This window comes from Miniopterus natalensis, chromosome 16, assembly GCF_054644295.1.
Source record: "Miniopterus natalensis isolate mMinNat1 chromosome 16, mMinNat1.hap1, whole genome shotgun sequence".
NCBI lineage: Eukaryota > Metazoa > Chordata > Mammalia > Chiroptera > Miniopteridae > Miniopterus > Miniopterus natalensis.
Window position 1 is genome coordinate 33,334,975 of NC_142096.1, and position 13,489 is coordinate 33,348,463.

Genomic DNA, 13,489 nt, shown 5'->3' on the forward strand with positions numbered 1-13,489 from the left:
CTCTAGCCCTGCCTCACTCTGTGACACTGGACAATTGTCTTAACCACTCAGAACCTTCATTTCTTCATCTTTAAAGCACACACAATAAAAGTATCTACTTTATAGTCATCATGAAGATGAATGATTATCTATGACTTCTTAGAAGTATGCAGGTAATAGGACATTCTGTGTGTATGAGGGAATGTTAGACCAGGGTCTGGACAATGTACATGCTCAAAGCATGTGAAATATTATTACTATTATTATTAGTAGTAAAATAAATAATTCAACAAATATTTACTAAGTGCTTTCTGGATGCGAAACCCTCTTTTGGGCATTGGGGACATCACTGTGAACCGACAGACAAAATTCCTGTGATATCTACAAATGGCGGAGGGATTGCTTTTATTAAAACAAAATAACCTTAGGCTTTCAATAAATATTTGTTTTATTGAACAAGTGTTCAGTGCATCTTAGCTATTGTTATTATTATTATTATTATTATCATAGAAGCGATGAATTGAGATTTGTCTTATATATTTTAGAATTATGAGTTGCAGAGTGGTTGTCTTTACCAACAACAAAATGACCTTTTTGCTATTTGTAAGCTGAATAAAGAATGCTTCCCACTCCCTAAAGAATCAAATCCAAACTCCTCCACATAAGCAGCAGGACTCTTCAGCCTCGTCTGTGCCATTCTCTGTCCCAGCTTTTCTTTCCTGCCCACCGTCAGTTCCTGCCCCCTCTTCGTCCATGCACTCCCTCCTCCTGGGCTGCCTTCTCTACTGGGCCGCCTCCAAAGCACTGAGCCTTCAAGGAAGGGTGGAAGTACCTACAGCTGCTTCTCCGCTCCCGTAGCATTCCCTCTCTTACCCTTGACTTTGAACGTGAGTAAGTGAATGCAAGCTGCCTTGCTTGTCTAGATGCGAGCTCTTGGAGGGGGTCAGGACTATGTCTTAGTCACTGTGATGCCCTCCTGACCCCACTCCCTCAGCAATTCCTAGAGGCACTTGTAGTAGTTGCTGAACTGAGTTGCTCAAAATCCACCGAAGGCACCTGCAGAGCAAGATAAGAAAGTGAACAACTCTGCTCAGTTTTGGATTCAGGGGTTCTCCATGGGTGCCTTGGAAAAGTCAGAGCAAGTTGTAGCCTCTCATAGTAGGATTTCGTGATTCTCTATGGAAAAGAAGGAGTGCAGAAGAAAGAGGGCAATACTGATAGGCAATCCCAAGAAACACTAAGAAATGGGCACTTAGAAGGGTCAACAAAATCTGGAGAGGTTGCCATTCTCAGCGTGAAAGCCTTGCCAGCAATCTTGAAAGTAGCCAAGCCTGGGGCCTGGGACTCCTTAGATGGGGCAAAGGGTCTCCTAATCCTGGTGATGGGTGAGGGATTAGAAACCACACTGCATGAGGAAGGGGTGAAGGAATGAGAGGGATTTAGCTGGGAAGAAAGAATATGGTAGATCAGGTAGGTTCCTTCAAGCACACGGAAACCTGGCCTAGAGAAGCATTTGAGTTCCTCTGAACGAAGCAGAGGGAGAGGCTGTTGCTGGAGGTCAGGCACGTGGAAGATCTGGGAAGGGAGATTTCAGCTCAGTCTGGGAAGAGGCAGGCGGTGGGGGTTCGGAGTCTGGAGTCTAGATCTGAAGTCATCCCTCTTGGGTTTAAGTCCTGGCTCTGTCGCTTAAAAGCTGAGTGTTCTTTGGGAACTTACCTAACCTCTCTGAGCCTGAGTTTTTTCATCTATAAAATGGGGGCAGTAACCATACAAACCTGTGAGATAGAAATGACCCAAGGCTCAGAGTGCTTAACACAGCGCCTGTTCGAGCTTCAGGCCCCATTAACCCTGAATCCACCTCTGGAACTGTGCATCGTGACAACTGGGGTCATTTAATGGTCTCATTTTGCTATGCAATGAGCTCCTGAGAACTGCTCTCTGAACACCTCCGGGTATGTCCCTCGGTCCCCAGGAAGGACTTCATTGAAGCAGGGCCCATAATTGGCTCTTTCCAATGAGGTGAGCTTCCTTGTGACCTTTCCGCAGCTTCCTGGAAAACGTCCAGCTGGCTGGTCAGTGCAAGCGAAAGTGGACGTGTACCTGTGGCTGGGCCCTGCCAGACACTCTAGTGCCATGTTGGACAACTTGCCAGCCGGCTATGAAGCAGAAATGCCCTCCAAAGTGGCTGTCCCCACTCAACCTCCAGCCAACCTGATCTACAAAGGTACGATGCCCTCTGGGCAAAGGGGGTTGTTAGATGCCTCTGGTGGCTTCTAAGAAAACAGTGAGGAGGGAGACATGCAGTGAGGAGGGAAGGTCAACTTATTTGCCTTCTTTTCAGTTTTCTTCCTTACCTTCCGATGTCTGATCTAAAAGAATAAAGCGAAGTCATTAAACACATCTGAAATGAAAATTTATATATTTTTGTTGATGGAAAGAAAGCAATTTGAGTTTCTTTGTAGACAGACTATATAAGTCGAGTTTGGATTTTAAGAGAAAGATGTGTTTTCAGTAAATGTCAGTAAGTTCTAGTGTTGACATGACCTGAGGAATTAAAGCAGATTTTCCCTTTTGCACAGCACTGGGGTTTTGATCCAGCAACAGCAGGCATTTACATTTCCCAGGAAGGACGCAGTGGAAACTGGCATCAGTGAGGTCACACATCTTTCTCTAGCTTGCTTTTTGACTTGGCTGCTTTTAGAAATTGCTTTATGTAATCCTTGCTCCTTTGTAGACATTTTCACAAATGCCATCATGTTTACATTTTCATGTAATTTAAATTTTGCTATAAATATAAATGCCTTACAGCTGCATTTTGCTTCTCTTTCCAACTCGCTTCAGTTTGCAGGGTCTCTAGCTGCTGTATTCAGATAGAGCAGAGTAATTTTACTTCACTTAGCTGGAGGCTGAGATTTGAATTGAGCCAGTGTTGGAAACCCGGGAGAAAGTCTGCACACCCAGGTTTCCTGTGTTGCGTAGGCTCCTCTGATGTCGGTTGACCTTGACTATTAAGGGCTCAATAGAGAAGACAAGCTTCTGGAGAGAGCACCTACCACACGCCAAGCATTGTGCCCTACATTTTATACAGAAGATTTAATTTATTTCTCACATCAACCCTGGGTGGTTCCTTCATTTTACAGAGAGACAAAGGATGTATCAGAGATGCTTAGGAATTGCCCCCGAATCACACAGCTAGTAACTGATGGAGCAAAAGTCTCCAGACTTTATTTCCACTGCTTTCCATCCTGTCCTTAGAGTTTTATCTTTGGGTGAAAAACACCCACACCGGTTGATGTTATTTCTATAGATACCACCTCTAGGGACCCAGGGTACCTGGACATATTTGTTGTCCCAGCTACGAACAATTCAGACGAGAGGAAAGATTTTCCCCACAGTTTGTGACCCTCTGCAGCATGTTTTCATGCAGCGATCTAGTTGACTTTCTCTGCTGTGAACTTTTGAACCCTTCCTTGGGCTTCCCCACTGAACCCTGACCTGCCCCAACCTGCAGCCCTCTCCCTGCCTCCCATCCCATCAAGCAGGTGTGCTCGCTCCTGCCTTCCGGCTCCCATGTCCTCTGTCTGTTTCTTTCCCAGGACACTTAGCCCTGACCCTGTCACCATGGTTGCGGTGTTTGTGTCATCTTTTGCCTTCTCCATGGAGCTCCCCAAGGGCAGGGGTGTCTTAACTACTTCAGAGACCAGAACTGTACCTGGTATATGGGAGGTGCTCAAAATGACCTTGGCTGGCTGAATGGCTTAGTGGACGGCTCAAGGCTTTATTGACTTTATTAAAGCAAAAACTATTTGTGGAGAAGACCCTTTCTCTCTCCCTCCACACACACGCATGTGCTCACACACACACACACACACACACACACACACACACACACACACACCAGTGGAAACAGAAGAATTGCTTGGAATTAAAATGTGGTATTTTATTCTTTATTTATTTCTGATATTTTTTTATTGTTGACATTATTACAGATGTCCCCCAATCCCCTCCCTTTTTCCCCCTCTGCCCAGCTCTTATCAAAATGTGGTGTTTTGGAAAGAGAAGGTGATTTTGGAACCTGACAGGAATGAAACCCAGCCTGCGGCATTTTTTAGTTCTGTAAACTTGGAAACCTATTCTAGCCTTTTGGGTCATTTTCCTCATCTGTAAAATGGAGATGATTATATATATTTCACAGGGTTGTCGTGAAGATTAAAGCCCACAGTGACAGCACCAAAGAGAGTGCCAGGCCCCCAGGGACCCACCAACATGACCTCTTTACTGCGTCCATTTCTGTCTCAGGGGCCCTGGTACTGTGGCTCCTTTGTCCACCCCTGGATGTACCTACAGACAAGCGTTGCACACAGACACCCACAATGTACCTAATGCCCCTGAAAAGCCGCTAACTCCTGCCCTTTCTGCTGTCTGTCCACAGACCGGCATATCTTTCAGCTGAGAGCGCACATGTACCAAGCCCGGGGCCTCATCGCAGCCGACAGCAGTGGCCTTTCAGACCCCTTTGCCAAGGTCACGTTCCTTTCCCACTGCCAGACCACAAAGGTAACAAGGGAAGCCCGCCGGCTTCTTCCTGCAGCCTCAGCCGACCCACAGCAGACCCCAGGAACGAAAAGGCAGGGCCACGCTGCAGATTCCCGTGTCTCTGGCTTCATAGGTGTTTCAGACTCAAAAGCACGTGTGCAAGGAAGGACAGACATGGGGTCTACTGTTCCAGTGTGACCCATTATCTTGAAGCCAAGGCATCAGTTTCCTCAGGCAAAGGAAGAGGGGCGGGGAAAGCAGAACCTGGTACCTAGAACTCCTGCTGAAGTGCCAAGCACAAGGCCAAGCTGGGTGGGGAATGAACAAACTGGAAACCAGCACACAGACAACCACAGGAGGCTTATGGTCCAGCTGTACTGAGGGTCTTGATAGGGGGGAAGGCTTTCTGACTTTGTGGACAGGAAGCCTAGGCTTGGCAGTGTCGCTTTCCACCTCCCAGCTAGGGAACCTGGCATACTTTCAACATCTCTGCAAGTCAGTGTCTCTCTCTCCTGCAAAATACCGCTTCCTGATGGATGCTGTGAGGCCTGGTGTAGACAGGCCCACACCTGTCCCCTCTGTGCTCACTCCCTTTTCTGGACACCGAGTGCTGAAATATGAGGAGGGTCCCTAATCAACACAAGTCCACTGGGCTTGTTCATAGGATTGTATTCACTAGGGTTTACTCTGTTGTCTGAGGGTGCACTGTTCCGAGAGAGGGGGGCTCAGTAAAGGATTTGCCTGTCTCTGGGAAGGAAGACACAGGACACAGAGACCTGAGGTTTCATTCTAGCTCATCTATTTTCTAGCTGCATTTACTCACTAAGCCTTGGTCTGTCATCTTAAAATAGGGCTATTGTAAAGAAGCAAAGAGTTAAGGGAGTAAGTGATTGATGAATGGTGCCCATTATGTTGGTTGATGTTATGAGGGCTGGCATTTCTTTCCAAAATGAGGCCATGATCTGGGTGACGGGTGAGATTGCATTTTGATTTGTGACCACAAACCAAGATCATAATGTGCACCAGTGTTGCATCCACCTCACCAGCACCTGTGGAGTGTCTGTTCTGTGCCAGGCGCCATGCTGGGCTCAGGGGAGCGAGGGGACCAGACCCTGCTCCTGTGCAATGTGTGATCTGGGCGTGGAGACAAGCTTCCCTCTGGGCAGAAGAGTCAGCTACACTCTGATGAACCCCAAAATGCTGGGCCTCCAAGAGGTGCTGGAGAGAGGGCTTAGCTTTGTCTAGGAGGGAAGTCAAGAGAGACCTCAGAAGGAAGTGACTCCATTCTAAAGAATGAGCGTGAAAACAAGGAGAGTGCAGGATTCTTTCTCCTCTCTGTCTTGAGAGGTAGCACGCAGTGCAGTAATTAAGAGTCTAGACTCTGGAGCCACATTGCCTGGGTTCAAATCCGAGTTCTTCCATTTATTAGCTGTGTGATCTTAAGCAAAATCCTCTCTGTCCTCAATTTCTTCACCTGCAATATACGGCTGATGACACTGTGTATATCTCTTAGGTATATACAGTGTCATCATCCAGGACGGTGCTTTGCCTATCAGAGCTTCTATGTGACTTCATTGTCACTGAGGCTTCCTGCAAGAGGGAGGGGGATTCTCTGAGGGTGGGCCCCTGGGACCCTCCTCTGCCAGCCACAGCTATGGAATCCAGGTGCTCAGAGGTGATCGCAGAGATCAGTGTGTGCGTGTGCATGTGTGTTGGGGGGGTTTGAATTTGTTCCCTGGGCTACCATGTGATTATCCTTCTGTGTTGTATCTCCATATAGTATCTTCATTTGATTTGGACCCATATCCCAAAGGAACAGATGGCATTTATTTATCAAATAATCCTTTGAAAGGGAAAACAGGTTCTGTTAAGCCTGGACTCTGCCTCCATACTTTGAACCAAGTACCTAATTCTTGTTAATAATAATAGCTGTCATTTACCAAAAGCTCCCCACATGCCAGGCGTGATGCTGAGCATTCTAAATGCATTGATTGCTACACCCCATTGCAGCCCCAAAGTGGATGTTATTAGTGCCCTTATTCTGCAGATGAGGAAGGCAAAGTTAAGGGCCTCTCTGTCCTCAATTTCTTCAGAAGAAATTCTGGTAGAAGATGGTAGAGCCACAATGGATAGCCAGGTTGGTCCAATTCCAAAGTTACTTTGCTTAATTGTTCTGCTTCCATTTTGATAAGAAAGGAATCCAGTTTCCTTCTCCTGTTTCAGTGTTGTGCTGCATCGGAGGGACTGGTCTGTGTGTGACAGTCCCCCTTTCCTACTCTTTATGATGGGGAAAGCTCTAGCTTGGGGTCCCTGCAGCCATATCTGAGCTCCTCCGGTTCACCTGGTAGTTCTAGTCTCAACTGGCCACATGGAGCCCAGGGAGAACAGTCTCTGAAGGGCCAGGCCCGCAAACCAGTCCTCTATAAAGTGACTTAAAGGTACAAAATGTTTTAGAAGGGAATCCAGTTATTCCAGATGTCACTGAGGACGTGAGACTTAGAAACCTGTGGTGACTGAAGGATAGATAAAGGAAAAGGGAGACAGATCCTGGAAAGAAAGGCTTTGGCAATAGCAGGGGAGAGGTACTAATTGGTTAAGAGGAAGTCTTAGAGGAGTTGAGGGCATCTTATAGGGTGAAGAGCATGAAACCTGAGATTTCAAACAACCAGACCGATGCTGCGTCCTGAGGACATGGATGGTCTTTTGCTAGACACGAGTACCCCAGGGCACCAAGACTGATACATAGTAGGTGTTCAGTAAATGTTTACTCATTTATAAAAGAGTGTTGGTAGGGTGGAGCAGGGTGGGTGACAAGCACTTAGTGAGCACCTACTGTGTTCCAGGTACTTAATATGCATTATCTCAGACAATGGTTATAACAACTCTATGAGGTTTTAGTGCCATTTAAGTGAGGTAAACTGTGTCAGAGAGGTTGAATCACCTGTCCAACTTGAATGTAAGGCACCCATGTATCTCACTCTTTCTTTAAAGTTTTGGCAAAGTGGAACTATAACCTCCCAAATAATGTCATTTAACATTATAATAGTGCATGACTCCTTAAGGAAGCCCTGAAAAAATGAGGCTAGTGGTGGGCACCTTTGGCAGTAAAGTGGAAGAATATATTTTTGTTTGGGTGAGACTTAACAGACCACTTGAAGGTGACCTTGGTCCCTTTACTCATGGAAACAATCCTGGGGATAAGCCAGTATCTACTCATTCATTCATGCAAATAGCTACAGAGCTCCTGCCATGCACAGGATGCTGTGTTAGCAGTGAATACTGTGCCTAGCACATTGTAGGTCCTGAATAAATATATGTTGAGTGAATAAATGATAATGACTGAATGAATAAATGAATGCTGAACTCTGGAATCTTATCAAGTGGCATTTATAGGCCAGAGTGCCAAGAAATACATCAAAAATATTTCTGTAGGAAAGACACTGTGGTTAAAACACGTGGTTCTTTGTGACCCAGACTAGCTTTGTGTTGCAACCCCATAACTCCTGTTTATAGGTTGTTTGAAACCATTCATTTTTTTGTCCAAAAAGTTGAGATTTTATCTGAAATGTTATGTCAAAAATATTACTGTGTCTGAGGCATAAAATACTCTAAAACCAAATAAGCAACAAAGGAAGGAAACTGTGGAGTGCACACCAATTTTATGACTCAGCTAAAGAAGAGCAATAAAAAATTATTTCGTGACCAACTTGCCAATGATTTCATGCTGTGTCTAGAGATGGCACTTGATGTAAAATTCTAAGATGACAATTTTATTTGGGCTTTGAGCCTGGGCAGTTATTCAAGGGCAGATCTCTCTCTGATTCCTCCTGGGGTGAAAGGTGAGAAGTGAAGGTGCAGTTCAGAGGTGGTGTGGAAATTTCCCCGGGACCCCACAGCTGCTGTGCCTTGTTCACCTGTGAAATCACCCATTTGCCTGCACAGCCTGGAAGAGAGGAAGATGTAGCAGTGCCCTCTTTCTAGGACTGGCCTCACATAGTAATGGTGCAGAGTCCACCCATTCTGCAAAGAACGTTAGCCCTTAGCTCTGTGAAACTCACATGGTTCCAGACATCCAGTCAAACCATAGAGGATATAAGCCCAACTACAACCTCCCTTCTGAAGGTACCACTTAAATGGCCTGACAGGGGCCTGTGAGCCACTTCGAGGTGAGCCACCCATGGTTCTGGACCAATTATGCAAGTTGTGGTCCTTCTTTGTCCTTGGGTTCCTCTATCTGAATAATGGGTGCAGTCAACTGCCAAGATCACAGTTTTCTATGGTAGAGAGAATGATGTCATGAAAAATGGTGAGGGTTATTTTGAAGACCCTGGTCTCTTCAATGCAGTCAAGTAAATATCCACAGAACCATAGAATTCAATAGAAAAATGTTAGATTTAATTCCCACTTTAGAGTATTTGATGACAAAATTTTATTTGCTCACAAGTGAAGAATTACCAGATACCCCCATCCTCAGTCTGATCTTCCATAAGATGGAGATAATACTAGCATCTACTTGGTGAAGCTGCACGAGTTTAGCAGCCTGGGCTTTGGTACCAGAGATCCAAGTTGAATCTCAGTTCTGCCCCTTGCTGGCTCTGGGCAAGTGAGCCTCAGTTTTCTGGTCTGTAACCTGAATAGATAAGTGTATGCATCTCCCAGAAACAGTGCATGTAAAATGCAGCAGCTGGCATGTAGTAAGTGCTCAATAAAGCGTAGTCTTATCATCACAGCACTACTGTAAGGATTGAGTTGAAATGATGTATGCACATAGTGTATTAAACATTGTAGGGGTGCCTGGCCAGGCACAGCAGTTGAGCGTCCACCTAGGATCCAGGCGATCGGGGTTCGATTCCCGGTCAGGGCACATGCCCGGGTTGTGGGCTCGATCAATGACTCTCTCATCATTGATGTTTCTATCTCTGTCTCCCCCTCTCCTGTCCTCTCTCTGAAATCAATAAAGATATATTAAAAAAAACACAAAAAAACATTGTAGGGGCTCTACTCCTGAAACTTATGTAACATCTGTAAGGCAGGGAATCTTTTCATCCACCGCCATCTAGTACTTAGTAGTGCATTGGTTTACATTGTCCCTTGAAAGTTGAATGAGTGAGCAGTGATGACGAGGATGTGTTCTCTCTGCCATCCATACCTATCTTTTGAATGGACCTTGGAACCCCTGCACCCCAACTGAATGATCATTTGCTTTTCTTTTGGCCCCACCTTCCAGGTCATTTCCCAAACCCTCTCCCCAACCTGGAACCAGATGCTGCTGTTCAATGACCTGGTGCTGCATGGAGACCACAAGGAGCTGGCAGAGTCCCCGCCTTTGGTGGTGGTGGAGCTCTATGACAGTGACGCGGTGGTGAGTGTCCCCAGACAGTGCTGGCTGTGCCTCGCTAAAAATGCTGTGTTCTACTAACTTTCTTTATTTAACCAGCCTGTTAATGCTCAGGATCTAGATGTGCCTGGCAGCAATCCTGACCCGGGAAAGCAATGAATTACAGAACCAGGAAAATTGGTGGTGGTCATTTGTTTCACTGAGGGTTTTTTACTTAGATTTCCCTTTGGATTGCAATTAAAATGGGATCTGGGTGACAGAAGTTCATTTGACTCACATGGCTTCAGTGATAGGATACTTTATAGAGCAACCCCCATATGTGCCCAGCCCCCAGCTAGTTCTGTGCCCTATTGCTGCTTAGTAAAAATGTTCATGCCTTTAGAAAGCAGGAGGTGTTTACTGACCTTGCCTGGCTGGAAGGGAATGAATGGGTATTGTCACTAATTCAGCCTTTGTAACTGGGTCTTTATTTTTTTTGTTGGTTGTTGGTTCCAAAACCTGAAACAACACATTTGTCTCTATCCCATTTCTTTTATGATGTTAGTTAGCCAAACCGCTTCCTCTCCAAAGATGTCCGTGTTCTGAAATGTTGGATAGATTCAAGACCTTACTGGAGATTTGTTTAAAATTACAAATAAAATTGCTTTTAGATTAAGAAGTCTAATTGAAAGGCAAAAGTTTATTTGCTTTGATGTCTCTACCTCCTTGGGAAGTTGCAGAAGCACAAATATACTAAGGATAACAGTTGTTCAAAAAAGCCTTCCTAAAACTGCCTCACCTCCTCACCTCAGTGCATCCCAGCCAGCAGCCCTGACCTTGAACCAAGGTCAGGAGGAAATTAGGCTGGGGAAATTGTAGAAGGTGAGCAGGCACCTTGGAGAGCACAAATCACCCTCTTGCTTCCTAGAGAAAGAAATGGACACCCAGAAAGGTCAAATGCCTTGTTCAAGGTCACAGCTAGCTGGAGGCAGAGCCAGAACTTGAACCTAGTTTCCTGAGTCCCTCTTTCCTGCACATGTGGGAGTGATTGGTGTAGCTGTACGCCCTTAGAAACACACATTCTACCCCTCTACCCCACTACCTCTCCCTCTCTCTCTCTCTCTCTCTGTTGGTGCCATCTCACAGCTGTAAGTTGGAGCTAGATATATATATTTATGGAATGTGAGTGCTACTCTTGGGCATATAGTATAGATTTTCTGTAGACATAGTCACAAAATAAGCACCTTTTCAATTTTGTTCCCAACAACATGGTTCCAATACTAAGTTTTTGTTGTTTTTTTTAAACCAGTAACAACAATCGAGCATCTTTGAAAGCTCCCCCTGAACCAGGTGGCTCCATGGATTTCCCTTGGCCATCCTCTGCTGTTAGGACTCCTTCTAGATCTCCATTCCATTCTTGTGGGCTCCATCCCAAGCCAAGCCCTTCAAAGAAAAACAAGCTTCCATTCTCACATCTAAAGGAAAAGGAAATGTAGGAGAGAAAACAAATCATGCAAGTGTTGAAATTTCCTCCTGGAGTGATACACATGGACACGCACAGATTCAGTTTACACTGCAGGCTGCGGCTGCCTGGGCCCACAGTCCTGCAGGGATGGTCAGATCATGAGGTTCTGACTCTGCCAGAGGCAACTTCAGTCTAGAGCTTTCTCTCTTTACTTAGTGCCTGTGCCCTCATTAGGGCCTGCTGGCTGTCTAGGAAATGAGTTTATGTTTGGCAAATTTGTTGTTTGGGTTTATATTGACTCTTTTGTTTCCAGGGCTAATTTTAATAATTCCCAGCTAGATCCTGAACAAAATAAGTATATGGCACATTACTCAGCTTCCTTACCTGTACCCAGATTAGGAACAGGTCTGACCCTACTAGTGGATACCAGCAGGCAGCTTTGTTTCCGAGGGCGACTTAACTAAATCCCAATTCCACCTCACCCAGGCTTCCTCTTACAGCCAGGAATGCATGCGCTGGTTCATGAGTCCAAAGACAACGAAGCCATGCAAATGCTCAAATCCAGCTGCAGCCAGAAGGGCCTGGGGGTGCTGTCCTTGGACTTCAGAAGTCATTAATCCAACAGCTTTACTCAATAAATATGTAATGAGTGCCTGCCCTGTGCCAGGGGACACAGCAGAGAATAAGACAGGCAAACTCTGCCCGTATGGAGCTTACATTCCAGGAGTTCCCGAGATAAACAGCAAGCAAAGCAGCCCCTGGGGGTTGCTGCTCCTGGGGGAATGTGGGCCCTGGCTCCTGAGAGCAAGCGTGGAGCAGAAGCAAGAGATGGCGCCATCTAATACTTCTTAGACTTACAGGTCACATCCATCCATACATATAAAACTACTTTAACAACCGCTTTTACTACCAAGAAAAATGGGGTAGAACTGCTCTGCCACTTAACACACTGACCTTAATATCATCATCATCATCGTCATCATCACCTTCATCGCCTTACCTTGTGTTGAGCACTCATTGTATACCAGTCACTTGTGCAAAGCACACACGTCATTACATCAACCTCCTGGCCTTATTAACAGGCAGTACTTTTAACCCCTCTAAGCATAAGGCTCAAAAAAAGGTTGTGTAAATGACCCAAGGCCATAGGGTTGCAGGACTCCAAAGCTCAAGGTCCCGACCACAATAGTTTCCTGCCCTGGAGAGCTTTTGGGATGTTTGGTGTCAACTTATTTCTCCTTTTTCCCTTCAAGTCTACCCTAGATGATTATTTTAACTTTGTGCCACTGAGCTCTATATGCAGAGGAGAGAGATAACCCCTAAGATAGTCTCGGGCCAGGAAGTCCCTAAGGTGACCCACTTGGAGTTTTCCCTGGGAGCCCAAGCCTTGGAAAGGTATACGAGAACTGTAGCAAGAGGGAGACACGAGGCCGATGATTTTGTGAAGATTATTTACAAAATTCTACTGATGCAGGTCAGACGAGGTAGGTGGCAATCAGGGCCGAAAATTCATTTCTTTTCTGCCTCAGGGAAAGCCAGAATATTTGGGTGCCACGGTGGCTGCTCCTGTTGTGAAGCTGGCTGACCAGGACTATGAGGCACCCAGGCTGTGCTATCACCCCATCTTCTGTGGGAACCTCTCTGGAGGGGACCTCCTTGCCGTGTTCGAGCTGTTCCAGGTAAGTGAAGTAGAAATGACACCTGCGCTAGTCATTGTCTCTCTAGTCTACCTGGCTAGAGAAGCAGAAGCGAACTTCAGTGAAATTGCCTGGTCCCTCCCTGCTGTCCTGTGTCTGGAGGTGTCTCCTTCTGGGGATCTGGGAGGCGCCACTTAAGAACACAGGCTAGTCCCAGAGCCCCTGTCTACCATTTAGAATCCCAGGATGAAATATTCTTATGGGTTTAGTCAACAATGCTTGAGTAGCCCTATGTACAAGTCCTTGAGCGCCCTGCAGACCATGAGAGATGAGCAAACATTTGTGGGACTTACCATGTGCCCGGTGTGGGATTTGCAGCCTCATGTACCTTTCATTACACTAGACCTCCTTCAGTCGTGTTGAGATAGGTATTATGATTCCCATTTCACAGATCGTAACTGAGGGTTAATGTGATTGACTGGCTTACCTGATCATGCAGCTAGTTGGTGACTGGCCTGAGAGCTGTACTTAGACCTTCAAAGCTTTTTGCTCCTT

General features: G+C 45.9%; 1 protein-coding gene across 3 annotated transcripts in view; it reads left to right on the plus strand.

The window, feature by feature from the left end:
• The window catches only part of FER1L6 (fer-1 like family member 6), a 99,215-nt gene that overhangs the window by 48,147 nt on the left and 37,579 nt on the right, over positions 1–13,489 (plus strand). For all 3 annotated transcript variants that reach the window (XM_087825184.1, XM_087825185.1, XM_016215998.2), the window contains 4 exons: positions 2,026–2,203; positions 4,412–4,536; positions 9,743–9,877; positions 12,827–12,976. In XM_087825184.1, the coding sequence (XP_087681310.1) occupies positions 2,026–2,203; positions 4,412–4,536; positions 9,743–9,877; positions 12,827–12,976 (588 nt within the window). The remainder of the gene's footprint in view (positions 1–2,025; positions 2,204–4,411; positions 4,537–9,742; positions 9,878–12,826; positions 12,977–13,489) is intronic.